Source organism: Crocodylus siamensis, chromosome 4 (assembly GCF_052110815.1).
Source record: "Crocodylus siamensis isolate JL-2025a chromosome 4, ASM5211081v1, whole genome shotgun sequence".
NCBI lineage: Eukaryota > Metazoa > Chordata > Crocodylia > Crocodylidae > Crocodylus > Crocodylus siamensis.
Window position 1 is genome coordinate 166,618,392 of NC_143398.1, and position 23,448 is coordinate 166,641,839.

The 23,448-nt window shown below is 39.2% G+C and overlaps 1 protein-coding gene across 3 annotated transcripts in view; it reads left to right on the forward strand.

The window, feature by feature from the left end:
- The window catches only part of PARD3B (par-3 family cell polarity regulator beta), a 765,403-nt gene that overhangs the window by 241,247 nt on the left and 500,708 nt on the right, over positions 1-23,448 (forward strand). For all 3 annotated transcript variants that reach the window (XM_090044807.1, XM_090044808.1, XM_090044806.1), the window contains exon 4: positions 22,782-22,953. In XM_090044807.1, the coding sequence (XP_089900933.1) occupies positions 22,782-22,953 (172 nt within the window). The remainder of the gene's footprint in view (positions 1-22,781; positions 22,954-23,448) is intronic.

Consider the following 23,448-nt stretch of genomic DNA (forward strand, 5'->3'; position numbering starts at 1 on the left):
TATTTGTTTATTCAGTCTTAATTTTGTGTCTTGGAAAATTTGTCACTAGAAAATGGTGAAATAGCATTTTTGTTTATTATATTATTAACTTTTTATCTGTGATGCAACATGGCCTTTAGATGGAAATTGGAATTCAGTTAAAATGCAGAGATTGTGGGGCATTTTAAAATTCCTTTTTAATAGCCAAATACAACTAAGTTGAATGTGCTGGATATATAAAGGAAAATTATATCATTGTGTTTGCACTTAAAATAGATTTATGAAGTAAAAGACGTAATATCTCTAGTTCTTGAACTGGCCTGATTGCTTCTGGTCAGCCTGTTCTTCATTACTCTTAGTATTACTCCCTGTTGCTTATACCCATTTTTTATTCATGGATTGGAAGAAGAAAATAAGCTTTCCTGTGTTTTCAACTCTCAGCCGGTTTCACAACTTTGAATCAACCAGTTATTGAAATGAACTAAACCAAATAAACTGATATGAAGAAAATACTCTCTCTGCATCTGCAGAAGAAGCTACAGTAATCATATGCCAGACTTACTGCTTTAGCAAACTGGTTGGAGGTGCCTAGGTAGTGATTCTAAACTATTCACTGGTTTAGCTTTCCTTAAAACTTCAGCAGCAAGCATATACTACTTGAATGATTTTTTTTCTTGAAATTATTTTAAATGCCAATATTGTACATAAACGACAGTGTGAATTATGTTTTTGTGTAGAACTTACAATATCATGCAGACCCCACACAACAGCCTGGGAAGGATTAATTTCTCCGTCAGCTGGAATTTGGTTAAAAACACGCTTTACAAAAGACTGCAGCCCAGGTAGAATCTGTTGGAAAGTTTAGAGGCTGAGAGAAAGGGAGGAAGGTTGCTCAAAAACTGTCCTTAACCTATGTAGCATGGTGTCTCTGGGCTGAAGTGCAGTGGGGAGGGCTTTCCTTCCCTAGGGATTAGAAATGCTGACCCTGAGATTAAAAACACCAAGGACAAATGAGGGAAGGACCAGAAGACACTGGTTGGACTCTCTAGGCTAGTGGGGGCTAACCTTTTTGGCAGGCATGCCACAAATTAGCCTGGTACTCTCCCCAAGTGCCACTCTGATCCCTTTCCTCTGCCTGATGTGCTGCTTAGCTTTCTGCTCCCTTCCCAGTGTTCCCTGCCTGATCTGATGCTCTGTTTTCTGTCTACCACTGTGCAGCCTGTTCTCTCACCAGTCTGTCGCATGCCACGCACATGGGCTGCCTACGCCACTTGTGAGACCCGTGCCACAGGTTGGCCATCTCTGCTTTAGACTTTGGAGTCCTGGAGCTAAATGTTTATCCCTCCTAAGAGGGATGAAACCTAGCAGCAGAAATTTGAAGAGGACAGTGGTGATGAAGGTACTGTTACTCCAGTGCTGGCCATAAGGGTGCACTGGATACTGGCTGAGCTGTTTGACATGTAGGTTGTGATAAATTGAAATTTGATATATTTTAGTTTTTATATATACATATATAAAACATTTCCATTTATATTAAAACAAAATTCTGCTTTATTGTTTTTAAAAATCAATCTTTATCCATCCCGAGTGACGCAATTTTTACAATATCTCTGGCTTTGGTAATCTTGAACCTTCATCTTGTAATGAAAGATAGCAGCCCATGTTTCTTCCATTTCCCCCATAGCCTGTATTTCTGTGATCTCCTCAGAGAATAACTCCAGCACTTACCTTTCTTCATGCTGGAGTTTTTTTCCCCAATGCTAGCCTTGTGAAAATGGCATGATACTTGAAAGTTTCATAGATCCCAGTAAGAATTCTAAACAGTAGCAGACAAAATGGACCCTGTATTTGTAGTGCTGGCACTAGTCTAGTTCATATTTGTTGAGTTCTTACAACCATAAATAGGGACCTACTGAATTTGTGATTTTTGTGGAAACTGCAGAGTCGATCAGTCCCCATGAAAAAGTGCGGTTTCTGCAAAAAAAGCGCAAAATTGGTAAGCAAGTCGAGGGGGTGAGGGGGAAGGGGGAAAAAAGAGAAGGCAGCTGCAAAAAAGACAATGTAGAGAAGCCTTGGCATCCTGAAGCATGTGGGGAAGGGAGATAGAGGGCAAGTGGGGGGGAGAGAGAGCAAATTGGAGGTTGAGCCCCTGACTTAAACTCAGACCAGGATCCAGTCAGGGGCTAGCCAGGGAAGCTGGGAGGGTTTTGGCACAGGCTTTTAAAGCACCTGCAGCATACTTGCTCATTCTTGCCTGAGAGAGAGCAGAGGTGAATGCGAAGAATTCTCCCAAGACCAATAAATACATTTCAGTGGTGGATTGTGTAAGATAGTATCCTGCAGGGACCTTTCATGCAGATAGAGGCAGACTCTTCTATGCCCCCTGCAATCTAACTCTGGATGTGTTCAGGAAAAACAGCATCGATTGTCACTTGGAGTCTGAGGTGCACATGAAGACGGAAGCTGCTGCAGAAGCTGAAGGTCAGAGCAAGAGGCAAGCTACCATGTCTTCCCTGTTTTACAAAAGACTACAAAAAGCAACTTGGAAAGGCAAGGGGCAGTATTTTCCCTTGTGGAGGCTTTTGAAGTGGCAAACATCCCACTGGAGAAACTTTATCACCCAAAATTAAGTACCTATTTGAAACAATTTTGGCATGTGCCAAAAGCATCATCAGAGCTATCTCCCTGTGGTGATTGCCAAGGCAGCTCTCATGGACTGTACATGTGAAGCAGAGTATCACTCATTTTCTATTGTGGTTGATGAAGCCAGTGACTCTTAGAACAACTATGTGCTGCATATTTTATTTGTACCGGGGAGCTGGACTGACCGGGACTTGCCTGTGTTTCAAACTGAGCTGGCCCACCTCATGTCTGTTAATTTTTTCACCATGTCCCAAGATATTATGAAGGTAATTGTCAGCTATGGTGTAGACTTTAACAAGATCTTAGCATTCCTGTCTGACAATGCCATGTACATGTGCAAGGCTTTCTCTGATGTGCTCCACAGAATGCTGCCCAACGCTGTTCATGACACCAGCAATTTGCACATTCTGTCCCTAGTAAGTGGCATCTGGTGCACACAATTCCCCTAGGTGGATAGCCTTGTGTCTTCTTTCAAGAAAGCTTTCAAGCACTGTCCAAGTCGTAAGGTCCAGTACAGGGAGTCTGTCACCCGTCAAAGTGGAGACTCGCATAGCACTGTGTTGCTGCCACCTGCAGAAGGGCACTGTTGCCCTTCCACTCCCCCCCAGCTCCTGGGTGGCGGCACTCCATCTGCACCCTCCCATGGGTACCCCATAGGGCTTTCCCAAGTACTCCTTGGGGTACGCATACCCCCGTTGACAACCCCTCTCTTAGAGCATGGCGACATTCAAGATTAAGTGACATTTGTGGCTGACAATGCCACCTGGTTCATGGGACTCCTGACTTGGTTTGAAGGCTGATGGGCTGTGATTCTCCACGCATACAACAAGGTGATGGATTTGATAAGCTGGGTCAAAGACGGTGTATTGCAGGAACTGTCCAGCTGCCCTTGTGAAAACCAGCAGAGAAGGGACTTGTTTCAGTCAATACCTTCGTCAAAGAGTGCCAGATGCCTGTGTCTGTGTTCTGGGACTCTGTCTGTGACAGGTTTCCACATCTTTATGCCCAGGCAGGACACTACGTTACCATTCCAGCAAACTCAGTGGATGATGAATGTGCCATCTCAGTGTATGGACAAGTGTTCAGCCCATAGAGACCAAGAATGTCTCCAGTTACTGAGGCTGGGTGCAGCATGCTTACATTTCATACATAGCATGAATGAGCTGCCTGTCTTAAGGTTAGCATTAAATTTCAGTAGACTCCTTTTTATAATGTCCTTTAATAAAGTGTATATAGTTGGTCTTAGTTACAATTTGTGTACATAGTTTAGCTTTATTTTTGTAAGATATTTCAGTTTACAGTTTGAGTAAGTGCTTAAATGGTATTAAGTGTGTACAGTTGATATTATTTAATAAAGTATATATAGTTGGTATTACTTGCAATTTATGGTGTCCATAGCTTTATTTTAGTAAGATGTTTCATTTTAGAGATTATTAGGTTCTTAGACTGCTTAATAATATGTCAATTAATGGTTTCTGTGGGCTTAATCCCCTGATTATTTAGAGGGGGTGGTCAGGAATCTTTCCTTCTGGTCCTGCTGCCACCTGGGAGCCCACTCGCTTTTATCACAGGGAGATACACAGCAGAGATCTGCCGAGGACTGCATGGATACCCCTGCCCCCTGACAGGTGCCCTACCCCATGGTTGCCATCTTGGGACTGGAAGCCCTGCCCCAGACCTCTGACCCTTGCCACCGGAAGTCCTTTCCCTTGCCCCTGGAAGTACTCCTTCAGGGAAGAGGAGTTTTGCTATATTAGAACCAGGGGGAAAAAAAACAAATTATATACTAAAAATCAAATACCCATTATATTATATTTTAATTCAATTAAAAATATTTTGTCCTGATCCCTGTGTGTTTGTGCTTTATATGTAGAAGTGGTTGCATAATAGTTCAAAATGCAGTCTTACTCTTGTATAGTGTGTGGGGTGTGCAGCGGTGTTGCGGGGTATGGGTGCGTGGGTGGATGTGGGGAGCTGTGGATGTGTGTGTGGTAGTTGTGGAATGTGTGATTGTGTCTGGAGGAGTGTGTGGCTGTGGGGTTTGAGTTAGGAAAGATAGAATATTGAAATGACATATATCACATTTATGTTAGTTTAATCACAAGCTAATTAAACTGGTGAAAAGAAAGAACCTTTTAACATCCTGGTTCTTTCTTAAGATGCCATTTTCTGCCAGGTCTCCTTACTAGAGGAGAAAATGCAATACAGGAATTCATTATAAATATAGACAAAAGTCTGCTTTAAAAATTCCCTGAGATACGACTCACGTGCTGCCATCAGCTTGAACACTAGGGAGGAAAAAGAACTAATTAAGGGAAAGGACAGTGTTGGATATAAATTGGCTATGATTAAATTTAGACTGGAAATTAGAAGGTTCCTTTCCTGATTGCAATGAAGTTTTAGAACAGCCTTCAAATAGGAGTGCTAGTGGCAGGAATCCTAACTACTTTTAAAACAAGCGTTTCATCATTACTGGGATTGTATAGTGTGGCTGCCTGTGATAGCCAGGCATTAAATTTGCTGAGCCACAAGGACCTTTCCAGTCCTGTGTTCCTAAAGACAGAGTAGATATACCATGAGTTTAGTCAGGAGCAGGATAGTTTACATACCATATCGGTTCAAGGTTTAATATAGTCCATTCTGTCTCCTGTTGTACTTATTTGCACTATGTTAAAGCTTTAGGTTCTGTTCTGTCACAGCTGTATGTGAGCACAGCTGCACCTGTTTTCATCACTTCTATAATACACTTGTTTTAAACTGGTAAAAACACTTTTAATAGTTTGAAGCCCTTCTACATAGTATTCTTGAATCTAGTCTTTAATGAAACCATTCTGTAATTTTAAAAAATGTCCATTGCATCTACTCTACTAAAGATAGAAATATGGTATGTGTCTGTATACAAATCGAATATTGATCACTCCAGGCATGCCCAGTAACTGTAGTGTCTTCCTATGTTTAAGATATCAGATGCATTAGTTAAGGGAAATGTGAAATGCTGTATCAGTTGGCCTAAATAAAACAAACATTTTGAAGAATGTTAAAGTAATTAAGGATCTGATTCTGCAGCTGTTACTTGAGTTGTTGCATTTACATGAGTTGTCCCTTTGACTCAACAAGTATATGTGCTTTTTAGAATCAGAACATTTTCCAACCATTTTCTAAAATGTTTCATTTGCCCATTCTTGAGGAGCATAATAGTGTTAGAATTGGATGAATAACTGATTTTTCAGTTTGTTTGCCAAATGAAAAAATTTAAACAATTTGTTTCTTGCCAGTTTTTTTCAATACAATGCATTCTTTTCATTTTGGGCATTTGCAAGAAAACCGAAGGAAAAGCAGGGCAGGTATGCCAGGGGTTAGAATGAGGGACTGGAGGAAGACCAAGTATTGATTTCCCTGTTTATCAAATTACTTAAGATTTAGAGCACTCGCCTGGGAGATAGGAAATCCTCTTTCTCTATGGTTTGAACTCCCATCTCTTTAGATACTGTTTCTACCATCATGCTAATGGTTATACTGGGTTGGGGTCAGAGGTGTCACAGAATAGCTCTGTATCCTGTGCACAGCCAGTGCATGAGGCATCACCAACTGCTGCGCTGCCGCAGCACCTATTTTTGTGCCCCACTAAGATAACATCCCTTCCACTTCCATCTCCCCTTCCCCCTCCCCACAGTTAAGCAACTTCCTGGTCTCTCATTATGGAGCTGTTCCACTTCATGTCATATACTTGGATTTTATAAAGGCCTTCAGTATGGTCTCCCATGATGCTCATGTAAAAAACAAACAAACTGGGGAATTGTGGGCTGGCAGAGTCCATAGTCAGGTGGGTTGGGAACTGACTAAGGGGTTGAACCCAGAGAGAGAGTGTTAGTGGATGGGTCTGTATTGTATTGGAAGGAGGTGGTCAGTAGTGTCCCACAGGGTTCAGTTCTTGGCCCTGTGCTGTTCAACATCTTTATCAACAATTTAAATGAGAATGTGGAAAGCTGACCAAGTTTGCCAAATGTACAAAGTTGTGGGGAAAAGTTGTTACAGTAGGGGATAGGATGTGGACCTGGACAAGCTGGCAAGGTGGGTGAAGTGGAACTGGATGCAGTTCAATAAGGATAAATGCAGAGTGCTTCATCTGGGGAGAAATAACCAGTGACAAGAATGTAAGTTAGGAAATGTGCTGGCCAGCATGATGGCTGAAAGGGACCTAAGGGTTATAGTTGATCACAGGATGAACATGAGCAGCCAGTGCGATGCTGTAGTCAACAGAGCTAATAGCACACTGGGGTGCATTAGCTAATACATTGCAAGCAGGGCTAAGGAAATGATGCTTCCTATCAACTGGGCGCTGGTGAGGCCCCAGCTGGACTACTGTGTCCAATTCTGGGCACCATACTTCAAAAAAGATGTGGAGGATCTTGAAGGGGTCCAGGGAAGGGCCTGCAATCTCCAAGAAAGATTAAGGGCCTGGAGGACAAACCTTATGAGGAAAGACTAAGTGATCTGGGACTGTCAGTCTGGGGAAGAGAAGACTGAGTGGGAAGTTGGTGGCCATCTGTAAGTATGTAAGGGGTGAATATTGGGAACTGGGAGAAAAAACTGTTCAATACGGTGCCCCAAGGGAGGCCAAGGAGCAGTGGCCATAAACTGTTAGAGGATAGTTTCAGGGTGAATGTAAGGAAGAATTTCTTTACAATAAGGGTAACTAGAATCTAGAATAGACTTCCCAAGGAGGTGGTGCAGTTCCCAACCTTGGAAGTCTTCAAGAGGAGACCGGACAGACACCTTTCTGGGATCATTTGATCTCAACAGTATTCCTGCCAAGAGCAGAGGGGTTGGACTCGATCTTTCGAGGTCCTTTCCAGACCTTAATTTCTATGATTCATATGAAATAATTCATCAAGAGTATATAGAACTAGCTTTCTAGCTTAGTAGTTAGAACACTCATCTGAGAGGTAGAACACCTTGGTTTTAAGTTTTTAAGTCTCTGATCCAGTGAATAAAATAGTAGCAGGATGGAGTATTGTTATATCCTTGATAGTCTGGGAAATACGTGAGAAGCGAGGATTTTTTGGTAATACTGGTGTATTTTCAGCATTCGAATTACATTTTGACTCTTGGGTGAGGGGGGTCTGCAAAAAAAAAAAATTAAACCAGTCCACCTAAGTGAAGGAGCAATCCAATCGGAGACATCCCTCCCCCCTGCCAGGTTATGATTTTCAAATCTTACAGGGGGTTTTCATCTCTTATAGGGGGGCTCAGCCCCCCCCACCAAACTCCCCTTTAATTTGCACCTTGTGTATTTCATTGAGCTAACTCTAGAGTTGGGAGAGGGGGACTCTGTTCCTGCCTTCTGCTCCAGCAGCTTTGTGAATCTATATTTCAACCCCCTCCCCCAAAACTGCTGACCTTATTTGACCCAAATTCATAACAGCTGAAACAGCATTTCTAGGAAAACTTAATAGTCACTGAGAAAACTTTATCCATTTCTCATGGTAGGGATTTCTTAAATAGCTTAGCTTACCTTAGCATCTCACAAGATATTGTAATCTGGAACATAATTCATGTTCTTCCTGGGAATCCTTTTTAAAAGTTATCTCTGTTTCATTAATAAGCCTACAATGAACAGAAGAAAATAAACAGTTCACTCTCATCCCTGTGAAATATTCCGTTTGAAATGTATTAGTGTTGTGTTGAGTAGTCAAATACTTTTATTCCCATAGTATGTCACTATTTCCTCAGGAACTTAAATCAAAATGATTGCTTCTTTTATGCTTAGGACATAGCTTAAGCTGACAACTCATATCATATCAAACCAGTATTTTGGTTATTTGACAAGTAATGTGAATCTTATAATTGGATTAAAGTTTATTGTTAAGTATATTTTTCAGCAATTTCATTAGCCAGATATTAGTAATTTTAAGTTGGTTTAGTTAGCAGTTGTTGAATAATGTGCTGAATATTTCACTTCATAGACACAGGTACATAGGAGAATTGTTTCCCCTTTTGGATGTCTTTCTAACTCCAGGTAAAACATTCTCTGCCTCCCTCTACACGTGCAGATAAAGGTGCAATTGAATCTAATGCACGATTTACACAATCACGCCTCCTGCCATGCCACACGTTTGTGGCAGGAAGCGCAACTGTGGGATTGTGCATTTGATCCACTTGTACCTTATTGTAGAAGGAGCTCAATCCTGTGCTGCATTAGCAAGATGCAGGCTTCCATATCTGGGAACCTCTTTTGAGGGGGCTTCCAGCCATGGGGGCCACACAGCTGGGACCAAGAGTCTGCAGGCTGGACTGAGAGTCCCTGTACTTAACGTGTCTCTTAGTCTCAGCTGCACCACACATGGGCATTGTATGGGGGCTGTCAGTCACGGCTGTGCATGCAAGAGATTCTTGGTGTGGGGCCAGGACTGAGAGCCCCATCAAGTCTCTCCCTACACCAGCAGTAAAGTGCATTTGGATCTAATGCACAATCCCATAACTGTGCCTCCTGCCATGCAGGTGTGGTGCAACTGAGACTGTCAGGTACAGCCCCATCAGGTACTGGACTCTGTCCCAGCTGTGCATGTGGGCCAGGGGGTTTCATGCATCCTCAAGACTTGGGAAATTGCAGCTGCCATGATCCCCCACACCCCAGTGGTTTCACACTGGGCATTGTGCGCCTCTGCAGCTGGGAGCCCTGTCAGCCCACACATGCAAATGAAAGGTTGATAGCAACCACCTATAAAGTTAGTACACATTTTCAAGGTCTAACCTTAGAGCTGGTTGGAGCTTTTTGTTGTTTCATAAGTACTGTGTACGTGTAGTTGATCTTAAGATAACTACTTAATTAACCAGTTAATTGTGTGATACCTGTGATATATAGAAGGGGCCTCTAATAGCCTCCTCCCCCAACCCCTCTTTCCCCCTTTAAGATATTGTAACAAAGATAGTGTTGACCGTTCTTCAGATGGGAGATTTCAGTACCCCTCTTTTAACAAAGTGAAACAAATGTGTGTGAAGCTGAAATGTTCAGCAAAACACTTGAAGTAATAGCACTGTGAAGTGCAGCCATGCAATTAGGAACATCAGGAACACTAGAAAATCTATAGAAGGAGGACAATTATAGGACAATTTAAGGAAGATATACGTAGTATTATATTTTCAATCCTGCATTTCATTTGAAATAAGAGCATTCCTCCTAGTGCAGGCTTCTGAATATTCATTATTCAGCATACGTTTTCTGTTTAGATCGGAGACATGCACACGTTCTGAATACAAATTATAAATATTTGTATCCTTCAGTTAACAGCGGAAGTGGTGCATCTTTCATTCACAAATACTAACTACATGTACATGAGAGTATGACGGTATAGCATGTATGTGTGTGCCTGCATGCACCTGTTACTGGCACGTGCATGTGTACACACACAAAGACACACATGAGCACACGTCAATTGGAAAGAATACTCTGAATCCTCATTATGAATTTGAAAAGCTTAGAATACTGTATTTAATTCTGTTATGAGTCTTGAACATGTCAACATTCCAATTGTTTCCTAAAAAGTATTTTTTTACAGTGAAATTATACTGTGGGTGTTTAATGCTTGGTTAAAAATTACTGAAATTTACAACGCATAAGCCATTTTTTTAAAGAATGTAATGAGCAAAGCAGCAGTAGGATGTCTGCTATGAACTGATTGCTGAAATGAATAATTGTCACTGAAGGGTTTTTTTGTTATTGCTAGAGCTGTGACTTTATCTGTGGAAACGTTACTTTTAGTTTCATTGTTTTCACTGAAACAGTGCATTAAGATGTCAAGTCAGAGTATTTTTTTCTTAGCCTCTCTGTTTTGATAACTTATTTGAGAACTAATATTTCTAAAAATGCAGTATTCGTGACCACAGCTCTTCTCCAAAAGTTCCTAAGCAGTATATGATTTCAAATTTAGTAGTTTTTTTCAAAGAGGGGTGTAATTTGATAGAATTTCACCCCAACTATTGTAGCTTGTAATGTTTCCCTTTAAAAAGATAGATTATATGTAAACACAAATCAGCTGTGACAGTAATTGAATATGCAGTCACATTAATTCCTATGATGATGTGAACCTTAAATGAGTTCTGTGGATTTTTGTGCAGTTCCTCCACACTTGTGCAATAAATGTTAACCTTCAGTGAATAATACATTTAAAAGTAGTTAAATTTAGGGATTTTTTTGCGCTGCACCTCCTTTTGAAACAAGGTTACATGCAGTACCTGGCACTATGGCAGAAGGCTTTGAGGGTCATGTGTTCTGTGACGCAAAGTCACTCCCAGTACGCAAGGTAAAAAGTGTGGAGTTTTCGAAAGTATGTGTGTTTTTTACATTGTGATAGGAAACACTGGGATTATTGGCAAGTGTTGGAGGGTCCTCAGAAATTCCTTCTTATCTTGGATACAGCCTTTTTATCATCACAGTGATTGTCAGGTTTGTAAGCTTGCTTTACCTTTCCAGCATTTGACAAATACAGTCAGAGGCAGGGCAAATAATACAGCCATACTAAACTAGGCACCTGTAAAAACAGGACTCTTGACAGTTGTAACTAACAAATATTTTTCTGCATGGACAGGAATACAGTGTAAGAGCTGTGTGATGTATGGCAACCTTCCAAGATTTATCAAGTCTGTATGCACTAATAAAAGTTGCCATACATGTTGTGCTATACAGATGGTTTTACACTTTCTTCTAGCTTTGGCAGTTTTAAGTATTCTTAGCATTTCTCCTCCTTTACCCCTCAAGCTTCCCTGTCTCCTTGTCCCCTCATCAAACCTTGACATCCCCTAAAGAAAAAAACCTCCAATGTTTATTTTGATGAAGCTTAGAAATAAATTAAGCATTCTCCTTTAGTTGTTGTCCATGTGCATGTTCCTCTGTGGGTTTGCAGGTGCCTGAAGCACTTAAGCTTTCAAGACTTGGCTAGGTACAGAATCTCCAGGGTTTTAAGATACTCCTCAAGAAAACTGTTTTTGTTGGTAGTGCCAGAGGAGAGGTTCTCTGTTGAGTGATGACATCAGGATGGTTTCTTGAAGAGACCTTCTTTATCATCTATCTCCTCATTTCTCCTCAGAGGCCAAAGTCTGCATAGATCTCCACTATTAATGGGTTATCATAGGAGATGCATGCTCCATTTGGATCTCCACACTCTCCGTCTCAGAGTACAGATGCTGTATGGCTTTTGACATTAGAAAGCCTGCTTATTTTCTAACAAAGGTGTTGTCATCCATAGCAGGAAAGGAATACCAGATAAAGTGGACTAGCTTTTTCCCTAGGTGTTGTGAGATCTTACTTATTAGACTCTAATTACAGTTAATCTGGACTACCTGTCAGCTCTGTCAAAATGCATCTAGCTGCTATTTCAGCTCTTCGTTCACCTGTGAATGGCCCGTTTTTCTTCCCTTTAATGGAAGTGCTGAAGTTCATCAAAAGTCCAGCTGAGGTACCCCTTCCACAAAGTGAAGATTTTGTTGTCCTCATTATGATTTCCTGCCTTAGTTTACCTTGCAATTATACCTCGATCAGTAGATTTATCTAGTGATTTTTCTCTAAAAACCTCAGTCCTCTAGAGGTGAGCCTTCTGTCTGATATGAGAAAACCCTTCTCTTTTCACTTGGATGGAACTGAGCCTTTCTAAAGATCTCAATTATTTATTGTTGCAGCTGAAAGATCCCTCTAGTTGTACTCTAATGGAGTGTTGATTTGTAATTGCCCATAGTGGAATATGGACCTGTGAGAGAAAAAAAAAAAAAATAAAGAAGACGGAGGTTGCATTCCAGGAATTGAAGTTCTTTCATCTTGTCCTTTTCCTTGGAGTCACTAATATTATGGAAGTCTGCAGCTTAGAGGAAATGAAGGAGCAGATTGGGTGAGACAGTAGCGGGTGCTATGAAGCTGAGCTATCCAGGTCTGTGTGCCCGACCAAAAACTCACTTCCGGTATCTTCCCTGGGGTGCCTACTTCCAGCTGAACCCCTTCCTGGAGCACACCCACAAGCCTGGAGTAATCGCTGCCACCACCTGGTCTCTGGTCTCTGTTAGGGCTCTATGCAACCTGGGGTACACAGACCCTGCAGACCTTGAGGGTGCTTCACCCATGGGTAGTATTTCTGGGTGCTCCTTATATCCTGGAGCCACCCAGGATGTTTTCAGGTAGGACAAAATCAGATAATAATCAGCTGAGTTCTGCTAGAAGCAAAAAGACCTGTCCCTACCTCGAGCATTTACAGCTAGGCATGCTGTAACAGATAGCTTTGATTAATCAGAGAAGGGGGAAATAGGGGAGGGGTACAAGAGGAGGAGTATTACGGAAAATGGCTTGAGCAAAACAGAATAGGCTTGTTGGCCCTTTTAACATGCAGTTAAAGATATATAACCCTAATTTACTGGCTGAATTTAAGGTAGGCTACTTGCATATACATCCAGAGAATTCTGGTGTGCATTTCCAAAATGCCTGCTGAAGGAAGCACCTGGACCAGGTGACCTGACCCTTAAATAACTTTTCTAATTGCATCACCTGGTTCCAACCAGAAACAAGCATCCTCTAAACACTGCTGATTTAGCCCAATCATTTAAAAAGTGGTCAGCAACTGCCTGTGGAGTGACCAGAGTCACAAAACTGGTTCTGCAGGTTCCCTGGAGGAAGACTGAAGACAAAGGGTTTCAGACCTGGAGACAGAGAGAGAAGGATTTCTTTACATGTACCACACATTTTTCTTGCTTCGGATCAGACTTTACAGCGACCATTTGCCAATGTTGCTAGCATCATATAATTTGAGATGTTACAAACTTTTTGAATTATAAAATCAATAGCGGGGTATGAGCTATGGGTCCTGCCTAGAGGAAGGAGTTCTGGGATTGAGCTAGGTGGATGCCTAGCCCTTTCATCCTCTGTCCCTCCTCTCCCTACACGCCCTCTCCCTTCCCTGCTATAGTTTCAGCTTCAGCAGTGGGGAGGGTAGATAAGCAGTGGTGGCACGTGTTGCAGTGGCCAGAAGTTTGCTGTTGCTGGGGGAGATGCCATTTCCTTTTTTTGGGTGCTGAAAACCAGTGTTTTTTGGGCTGACATGCACACTAGTAGCAAAAAAAGAGGTAACATTCCAGAGTAGCAGCAAACTTCTGGCTGCTTCAGTATCTGCTGCCACCACCCAGGGCTCAGTACTGGCCAGTTATGCCTCTGTATAAAATGCCCTGTTTGTCTCAGATACCATAGTGTAAAAGGTGCTTTCCTTTTTTAAAGGGAGCCATTATAGTGCAGCTGAATATGCATGACAAACTATATATGTGATATGTAATATCTTTACATATCTGTAATGATATCTGATATCTTTACAACAGATTTATTATTTCTCACTAAAACTCTAAAAAAGGTTTCTCCTGGATCACCTAGCCTTTCATGAATTCTTTACATGTGACAGTCAGTTTGGAGGAAAAACAGGAAGCAAATGATCAATCCTGCATTTTATTCTCCTGCCTCCATTTGTTTTTACTCGGACAGATGTAGAATAAAAACAAAGGACATTTCTTATCAAGCAAAACTCAGAAGCAGTTACACATAAAAAACATAATGAGTATGACAGCCTACAAATAACATCAAGCATGAATCTTCTTACACAAGAAAGGAGAAATGTCCTTTAGTATATTTACTTCAATCAACACTAATAAGGTTTGCTTTATGTGTTTTATGCATCCACCATTGTAATTATAAATCCTTGACATTTTAGCACTAACATTTATATCTGTCAGAAAATCCACCCACAGTCATCCTTAAAGGGACAGCCAAATTGTTACTATAGATGTTTATAGGCATACTGACATACCATATTTCCATATTTGTTTGAATATAAATGATGAAGTTTTCCCCCCTTAATTAGCATGGGGAAAAAAGCCCCTTGTTTTATATTTGCATACTCATAACCCCTCTCCCCACCATTAAATACATTGGTTATCATTAAACTGCTGTGAGAAACAGCATGTGCTCAGTAATGGAAACCAACTATGAAGTTGATTGAATGCAGCACATGTTGAACATGCCCATAAAACAGCTGGCTTATATTGGGCAAACATCCTGATGGGAATGTACCCCAAGACTAGATTAGCTAGCCCATCTCAATAAGATATAGTGCCCATTTTGTTCAGTCCCTCTCAACACCAACTCTTTCAAGTCATGGTGGACCACTGCATGAAATACATTTCAAGTTCCTCTTCCCTCCCGTAGCTGAGCATTATCTTTCTTTCCCATTTCCAGTTATTCCTGTTTCTTCACAAGCCTTAAATGTCTGGCAAACAGTACCAAACCTCTGTGTAGCTGAGCAGCTCTGTTGCCCCCGCTTTCTGCCTGTTACATGATTAGTGTGACTCCACCCTTTTATGGTGTAGGGATGGACCATGTTGCCCTGCACATCATCTGCATATAAATTTTTGGAGGGTCCCAGGACTTGTGACAAGAACACTCAGTTCCAGTTGTGAGTGAGGGGCTAATTGGCATTCTAATTAGCATCCTTTTGGGGGGAGTGCATGCACACATTGAGCAGAACTGGGCTGTGGGTTCACCATGGCTTGAAACGTGGTTGACTCTGTTGGGGCCTAGCTCAGTGAACTATATGATAAGTGTTGAACCTTTTGGTTCTGGACCACAGTAATATCATGCACATTTTGTACTCAAAAGTGATGCTCAGAAGTGTGTTTATGGAGTTCTATGCTGAAATTTCCAGCAGTCAGGGCTGGGGCCAGAGTCAGACCTACAGTGGTCTCCTGTTCCTCTCTACAGTCTGTCCTGCTCTGTGTCCCTTTCCACAATTACTGTCACATGCAGTTCACCTCCATATTGTGCTTGTGGAGGGAGCAGAGCCTGAGCAGTGTCTTACAGTAAGGCAAGGCAGGAAGACTTCAGGGAGAAGAAATTGGGGGGGAAGGAAGGGCAGAGGTCAACCATTTATTTTCTCTAATAAAATAGGGAAGGATGAGAGAGGGTGGGAAGGGGATGAATTCAAGATGGTACTTAGATAATTAGATTCTACACATGGAAAATTATAACAAATATATAAATTTTCCATATATGTAAGCTAATTATTGGGGATGGAGTTTATATTCAGGGTCATTTTGTATTCAAGTTAATATTATATTTGCAAGATGGCTTAAGAAAATTATAATTTAGTTATGTTTGACAAGCTGGTCAAGCTTTGCTCCAAATTTCAGTGTTAACAGCTGAATCTATTATACTCTTGAAAACAGTCACCCATGTCAGCAAAGGCCAAAGTTGCAAATATATGTAGTCTCATTTGCACAGTGACCTTGCAGAAGAAAACCTGCTGGTTCAGCTGTAATAGAACCATTCAAATAGTAAGATAGCTTTTGCCCTGGTAGTGCTATCACTCACCTGGAACCTAGGTCATCCTCTTTTATTGCTGGCATATCCTTGTCTTTGCTTTTCTGCCATTATGCAAGAACAGGCTTCACAGATCTGTTAAGTATCATTGAACAGCTTTGTCCATCTTGCCCCTTTGCCATTCCTGCATTAACAGAATTTACAACTGGTCATGGATGCAGAAGAAGACTATCAGTCATGACCTGGGAAGCAAATCACATTGCACTCAGGTGATGGTAGGTGTTGTATGAAGGAACTTGTGGGGGAGGGATACCATAATGATCTCTTTATAGTTGAAAGTTTGAAAATGGTGTTGTCTCTCTATTGGAAAGAGGTGGCTAGTTGAATCTTGACATTTTTACACAGTTGACTAATGAAAGTTGAATTTAGAGACTTGTATGTATCCTCATACAAATGTGCCAACATATGCTGCAAAATGCCCTGGGATACCAATTTAATGCAACTTGTGGTAAGCCCCTCATGTGCCTGCTCTTTCATGGCAGCTCAGCTCAGTATGCCCATTTTTCTGAAGCTGTCACTGGCAGTTAGTTTCTCCTTGTTAGTCTAAAGTGTTGTCTCTTACAGGCTTTCCCTTCCTTGTATTCGCAACCTAAGAGTAAGGTAGTCAGCTACCAGCTGTTAACTTTAACTATTTGATAATCTAGATGATCACGGGTTCTCTGTGTTGCTTTAGGTTCAGATTGGTTTTAGGTGTCTGGTTATTATTAGGGATCAAAAACATGGGAAGAGTTGTAGTGGTTGGAATGTCTTAATTTTGATTTTCTGTATTTACTCATGTTTTTACAACAGCCAGGTATTTTGTGAATAAGCTTCCACTCATATGTGTTTACAGTCCAGTCCTCAAGTTGTTCTTCTAGTCTCTGAATTTATTAATAGATTGTAAGACTTGACTATTTCAAAACTGCCTGATTTGTTAATTTTACCTAGTCATGACTAATGTGTGTGGGTTTTTATTTTATACTGAGCCACCATTTCTTGCTATGTGATCGAATTCAATGGAAAACTCAAACTTTTAACTTATTATCTACTGACAATTCTTTGAAATGAGTGATGAATTTGAAAATTAAAGTGTTTGAAAAAATGAGAACGCTATTGACATTAGCCTTAACAATAAGATGTTGAGAAATATCAGACTTAAAGGAATGCTGTCAAGGACTTTGAATATATGGATTTTGTTTAAAAATTAGAAGTTTTAAACACATTTTTCTTCCCTGGTCTTTGTAGTCACGAGTACCAAATATCAGAGCTGAAACAAACTCAGCTGTAAATAAAGCTGAAAGTGCATTTTTTTCCCAAACTAATTAAAGGACAGAATTAAAATAAATGGCATAAATGCTGATGGCGGAGAGAGAATAATTTCAAAGGTGCAAAGGAAAATTGGGGTTAGAATGCTTGGCACATTTATGTCAGTATCAGTTTTGTACCATGGCTGGAATAGGTAAACCAGCTGTGTAAGGTAGACACAAGTATAGTGCTTCACTACTATCTGACAGGAGAGCAGATAAAAGCTGTGGGCCTTGAGTAGATGGCTATGTACGGGTATGCAGAAGACATCCAACACCTACATTTATTTAATGGTGTTTTTTCATGGAGAAATTCTGTACCAGTTAAGTGAGTTACATCTGTGCAGGGAGGTAATATGTGTCAACTTTTTTCAGTATACCTATGCAATGAGCAGTTACACCAGAGTAGACACATTTTGTGTTCAAGGCCTCAGTCATCTAACTGCAATGGACATTTAATAAGAAATGGGAATTTATCTCCTATTTGTACTTTTAACACCTCCATAAAATTTCTAAAAATATCCATGTTTCAGTCTACATGGAATGTTACTAACACAAGCGAAAACATTTATTCCTTTTAAATTATTTTTTAACCTGACAGTACTTGAGAGCTGATGAATTTAATTGCATGCAAGTTTTGCTGTTTCCTTTTGCTATACAGTAACCTACATATATTGAGTGTTTGGGGTTGGGGAGGCAGTAGAAGTATCACTTTAGTTCCACTTATGTTGGCTTAAATCAAGGCAGTCTTGTTTATGTTTCTTGTTTTGGAACCAGTGAAGAAGTTAAGATGCTTACAGTTTCTATCACCTGATTAAGAACAAGCTGGTTACCAAAGCATATAATGTATATATAATTTTGAAACTTTTGTTTAAATTTGTATACAGAAAACCCCTCAAAACCAGTTGCTTTTGAGCTAACAAAAATGTTTTTTTTTAAATCTATATCATTCAGTCATAGATGATAATTTGTTTGTTTTACTCTGTGAAACGTCTCAACATTATTTACAGGTAATTGTTCTTGGTTGAAAAGTGAAATTATCCAGGTTTGGAATGTGTTTCTTTATCTTTTTGTATGCTAGGGCATGCAATATAGTTTATTAATTATACCTAAATATTTGTATGCAGTATAATATATGCACATACTTGTACATATGTGCTTGCTTATTTAAATATGATTAAACAAATAAGTATGTGTTCACACACATGTGGGTAGGATTGGGGGCAGAAAGGTGTGCTTGTATGTATGTATGTATGTATGTTCATGTCAGTGGATTTTTGCAAATATGCTTTGAAGGGATGGAGACTGTCATTGTTGAAGTTGAGCTTATAGGGTAGAATGTTAAAAGTTGAGGAAGGACGGGCAACTCTTAACATTCTGTTTTGGATGAGTTCTTAAATATCTGTTTTCTGCATCTCAATGACCAATGTTTCTCTTACGAGAAATACATTTCCTATTTTGCAATGCTTCTCACTCCTGTAGCATAATTCTCCTTTGTCTTGTTGTTTACGTACTTTTTTGTAAATGAAATTATATTTGTGTTTGTTATTTTGTGTTTTTCAGAATGTGTTTTCTAAACTTGTGCATAATTCTGTTTTAATTTTCTGTAAATCATATGACCAAAATAACTATAAAATAGTGATGGTTTTAGTACATTTTGATAGATCTGTACCGTGAGACACATTTACAAAATCAAAGGATGACCTTACTAAATTGCTTTATAATATATTTGTCACATTTACTGTCAAGTTTGACTGTTTGTTGCTGCCTTGTTCTAGATGTTTAAACAACCAAATAAGGGATTTTTAAGTAAGCCAAACAACATGTAAAAGTGTTAAGGGTCTGATAATTTATTATTTGTCTATGTGACTGATAGATGTTGAAATATGACACCTTTTAATAGAGATTACAACAATGTGTATGTAGTGCTAAAGTCCCAATTATACAAAAATACCTGTTAAAGAGATTCAGACACAACGAATACTTGTGCATTCTTTCTTCAAGTCGCTTAAGAAATAGAAATGTTTAAAGAAATACAGCAAGTAAACAGCTTCTAATGAAGTAATGGAATGACAGCCAGTAGGATTTTATATATTAAAAGAAGTATTTTGCTTTACTAAACTTTTAAAAAGGATTACTATACTGATACATTAAATTATTTAGTTTAATATATTGAACTTTTAAAAAGAGAACTTTGCACTGTGAGCAATCAAAATAAGAACATTATTAGTAATAGATTTTAATGCAGGGTTATTTTTTAAAGTGTTGCTTTGAGAGGATCATTTCACTCTTGACAAGAAAGGATTGCAGTACTCTCTAATTAAAGAATTTTCTATACTGGAAATGAGAAGTCAATTACTAAAATTGTTTTTGAATAGCTAATTTACATATCCTTAATTGTATTCATTCTTTTTGAAAGGCTGAATTTGATATTTATAATGTTTTGATTGATTAGTAAAGCATTGTTAATGTTAATAACGTTACCAACTAGGTGTCCCTCCAAATGGAACCTGAAATAGTCCTGAATAAATGCCTTTAATTAATAAATAAATTAACTTTTTATTTCTTTTGTGAAGACGGACCTTAAATCTTTCAGTCCCTGATTTATCTGCACTGTCTGCAATAAGATGTCTTTTACATAATGTTAAAAAGTGGGCATGGAAACCCATATCAAGTAGCATCATTGGTGAGTACAATAGGAGAGCCTCTAGGTGAATGTTTTATTTAATATAATAATGACAGGAATCTGCTAAAATAGTGTACAACCATAGGACTTCCTAGGCTCTTCATTTTACTGGTTACTCAAATAGTGATGGAATTAGGAAATATATTTTCTAGATTATGAGGGCTAAAAAAAATCCCATTTTGAAATGTAAACTTGGTCAAAATTATCTAAGAATTTGTAATCTTCAGACTTGATTAGGGAGAAAAGATTTTGGTTTTCTTCTCAGCTTGGCCATTGACTCCCCCTGTATAACCTTGTACCTGCTACATGAGGAAAAAGCTATTATTCCTGTGGCCTGTGTGGTAGTATTTTCTCATGCAGTAGTTAGGAAGTTAGATAGTGAGTAGTGCTGTTGTTTCATTTGATGAATATGATTCATTTTACATGTGTGATATGGGGAAAATGATTCACTCACATATGTAAAATGTTTAGAAAAGTGTTATCCAATACCTTAGAAGTATTATCATATACTAATATAATGCACTAGGGTATTAAATCACAGAGAAATTCCACCTGGTACAATAAAAAGATGCCTGCTTACTGACCATCACTTTTACATTTGTGCTCCATTTACTCTGCTTCTTACCCACATAATACCAAAGTGGATTTCAGACCCTTGTGTTGATCTTCAGAGCTTTCAGGCCTCATGCTGTCTCATACTGCTTTTCCCTTGATAACAACTGCCATCATCAGAAATGAAATTTTCATGACACAATAATATTCATATGACTAGTTACTTAAAAACAAGAAAAAGCCATGTTTCTGTTGTTGGAAATAAAGAACAGTGTGCCTAATTTTCATGGTAATTGTAAGAGTGACAGTGTAGCCAGGATGGCACAGAAATTATGCGGGAGACAAGGTTGGTATCTTTTATTGGACCAACTGCCTAGTTGGAATAAAGTTAGACATCTGAAAGTTTCATGTCTAACTTTCAGATGTCTAATTACATAGTCTGTCCAATATACGATATTGCCCCAAGAAATCCTTGCCTTCCATTCATTTTCATGTAATACGGAAGACAGGGCTGGGGGCACTTTATAGACTAACTCATTCAAAAATGCATAAGCTTTCATAGGCAACAGCCTACTTTGTCAGATGCTATGAATGTAAATGTCTCATTAAATTCTCCCTCCCTTCTTTCCCCCCTTTGGATTTATGTATTTGTAACATGCGGAGATACGATGGTGCTGAATGCAATATGAACACCTGGATAGTTTCCCTGTACTTCATCATTATGTTACAAAGAGATTTGTCTTGTTACTGGAATTAATCTTTCCCATAAGCTTGGAGTGAATACAAAACAAATTGTGTGTGGTAAGAGGTATGTACGTGGCCATAGAAAGAAAGCAGCCTTCATATGGAAAAAGAGAGCGAGCAGTATTCCTAATTACTCAAGGTTTTTTGTGTACCACTGAAATATGCATTGGTAAACAGGAACTGACACATTTCTAGCAACCAAATTATAAATGAGTGGAAGACCTAAAAATGTCAATTTCTTCCTCAGAAGCATTTCAAGTTTTTTTTCTCTTTCTCCCCATATTCCCTTCTCTATTACTTCTCTTATTCCTTTATCTTCTGCATTCCTTTATTCCCTTAGGCAAATTAATTCCTTTAAATACTTCTCTCTGTGCTCCAATATTTTACTAGTCACAGCTTATCTATTTGACATAAATCTTAAATGACAGAGAGGGCTTGGCATGCTAGTATTTCATATAGGGTGTGTGTATGAAATATATACGACGTATGTTATGTGTCTCCTAAACAGATCTCTAGAAAGGTTTTAACAGAGTGAAAGTGTTGCACTTTCCAGATTCAGCATATATGAAATAAAACTTCACAAACTGCACAAAATTTAAACAAACAAACAAAAAGGACGCCCTAAGTTTCAGAAAACCTGGGACAATATTTGGTGATAAAGGAAGTATGTATGTTTTTGCATAGAATTAGAGACATATCTTGGCAAAATATCCTCAAGCTTATGACGTTACTAAAAATATTGCATCCATATCTTCTACCCCTGAGGCCAGAGGACAATTTAAAAGTGCATCAAAAGGCATAGGTACAATTTTAAAAAATTCCCCCCAAAAATCATTACTAAAACATGGCACTGGAAATTTAAAAGTGGAAAACTGAAGGGGTTAAGTGCTGTTTTGTAAGCTGAACATACTGTCTTGTACATACTTCAGAATATTCAAGTAAGGAAGAGAATAAGACCAAATTATATACTTTTTATTTAACGGGAAAGAAGCTGAAAACCAAGAAAAGTCTTTTTTTATACCCCCATTGTACATATGCTTGTTGTGTTTTGGGATTGCTTAAAAATTACATGGTTTGTAAAACAAGTACCGCCTCCACTTGCATGCATACTATTTAAAACTTGTCAACTGTCGTTTTTTTTGTTTCAGTTTTTGTAATTGGGCTTCAATATCCCTCTGCTGTACATTTTTATGCTGAAATACAGATGTTTCTAAATACAGGTTTCTAATACAAATCCTAAGATCATTGTTGCAAAAATGCTAGTTAATGACAGATCATTATGATCCTGACTGAGAGAAGCACCTTTACATGACAATGTTTAAGCATGCGTTTAAGTTTCACTGAAGTTAGTACATTTAAGCAAATGCATAAAGGTTTCCATGAACCTTCACTTATGAGCCAATTTCAAATCTGATATTTTTGTTTGCAGGAAGGGAGCTTTTGAAGCAAGTCTTAAAGTATAAACCGTATGGTTCTATTTCTTGTTGTTTTACAGCTCATTGCTGTGTATGATGAACAAGAATCTCACCACAAGATTGATGGCACCAATGGCAGTTTGACAGATGGACACAGCCCAGATCCTTTTGAGATGGAGGTAGCTGCCCAGCTGGCTGCTTTTCAACCAATTGGTGGTGAGATTGAAGTTACACCATCTGCATTGAAATTGGGTGCGTACCCATTACTTTCTCATTTTTTTAAATCATCCCCTGTGTACCTTAGCTGTACTCCTGCTGTTTTTATTTTCACTCTTCCCGCTCAGCTGCTTGCATGTGCGCTCATGCTCTCTCTCCCTCTCTCCAGCCAGTCATTGGCTTCTATCTTCAGTGGTAATAATACTGTGATGACACAATACAGAATTTTTCAAAAACAGATTGAAAGGGAATCCCATTGCTATGTGCTTTCAAAGCAGCAGTGCAATCTGATAAATATCCAGCAAAAGAATGATCCTGAGAGGAATTTTCCTGTGTTGTGTTTAAAAAAATTATCCATGAATTTGTGTTAATAATAAACTCAGGGCTTAAACCACAAAAGGGAAAAATAACATCCTTTGCCTGTGATTCACCGTAACTGCATATGGGCTATTGGGGTATCTGATTAGTGTGTGTGATAAAAGTCTTGCAGATAGTACTGAAATGTTTTTGCTGTTGAAATATCTGGTGTTA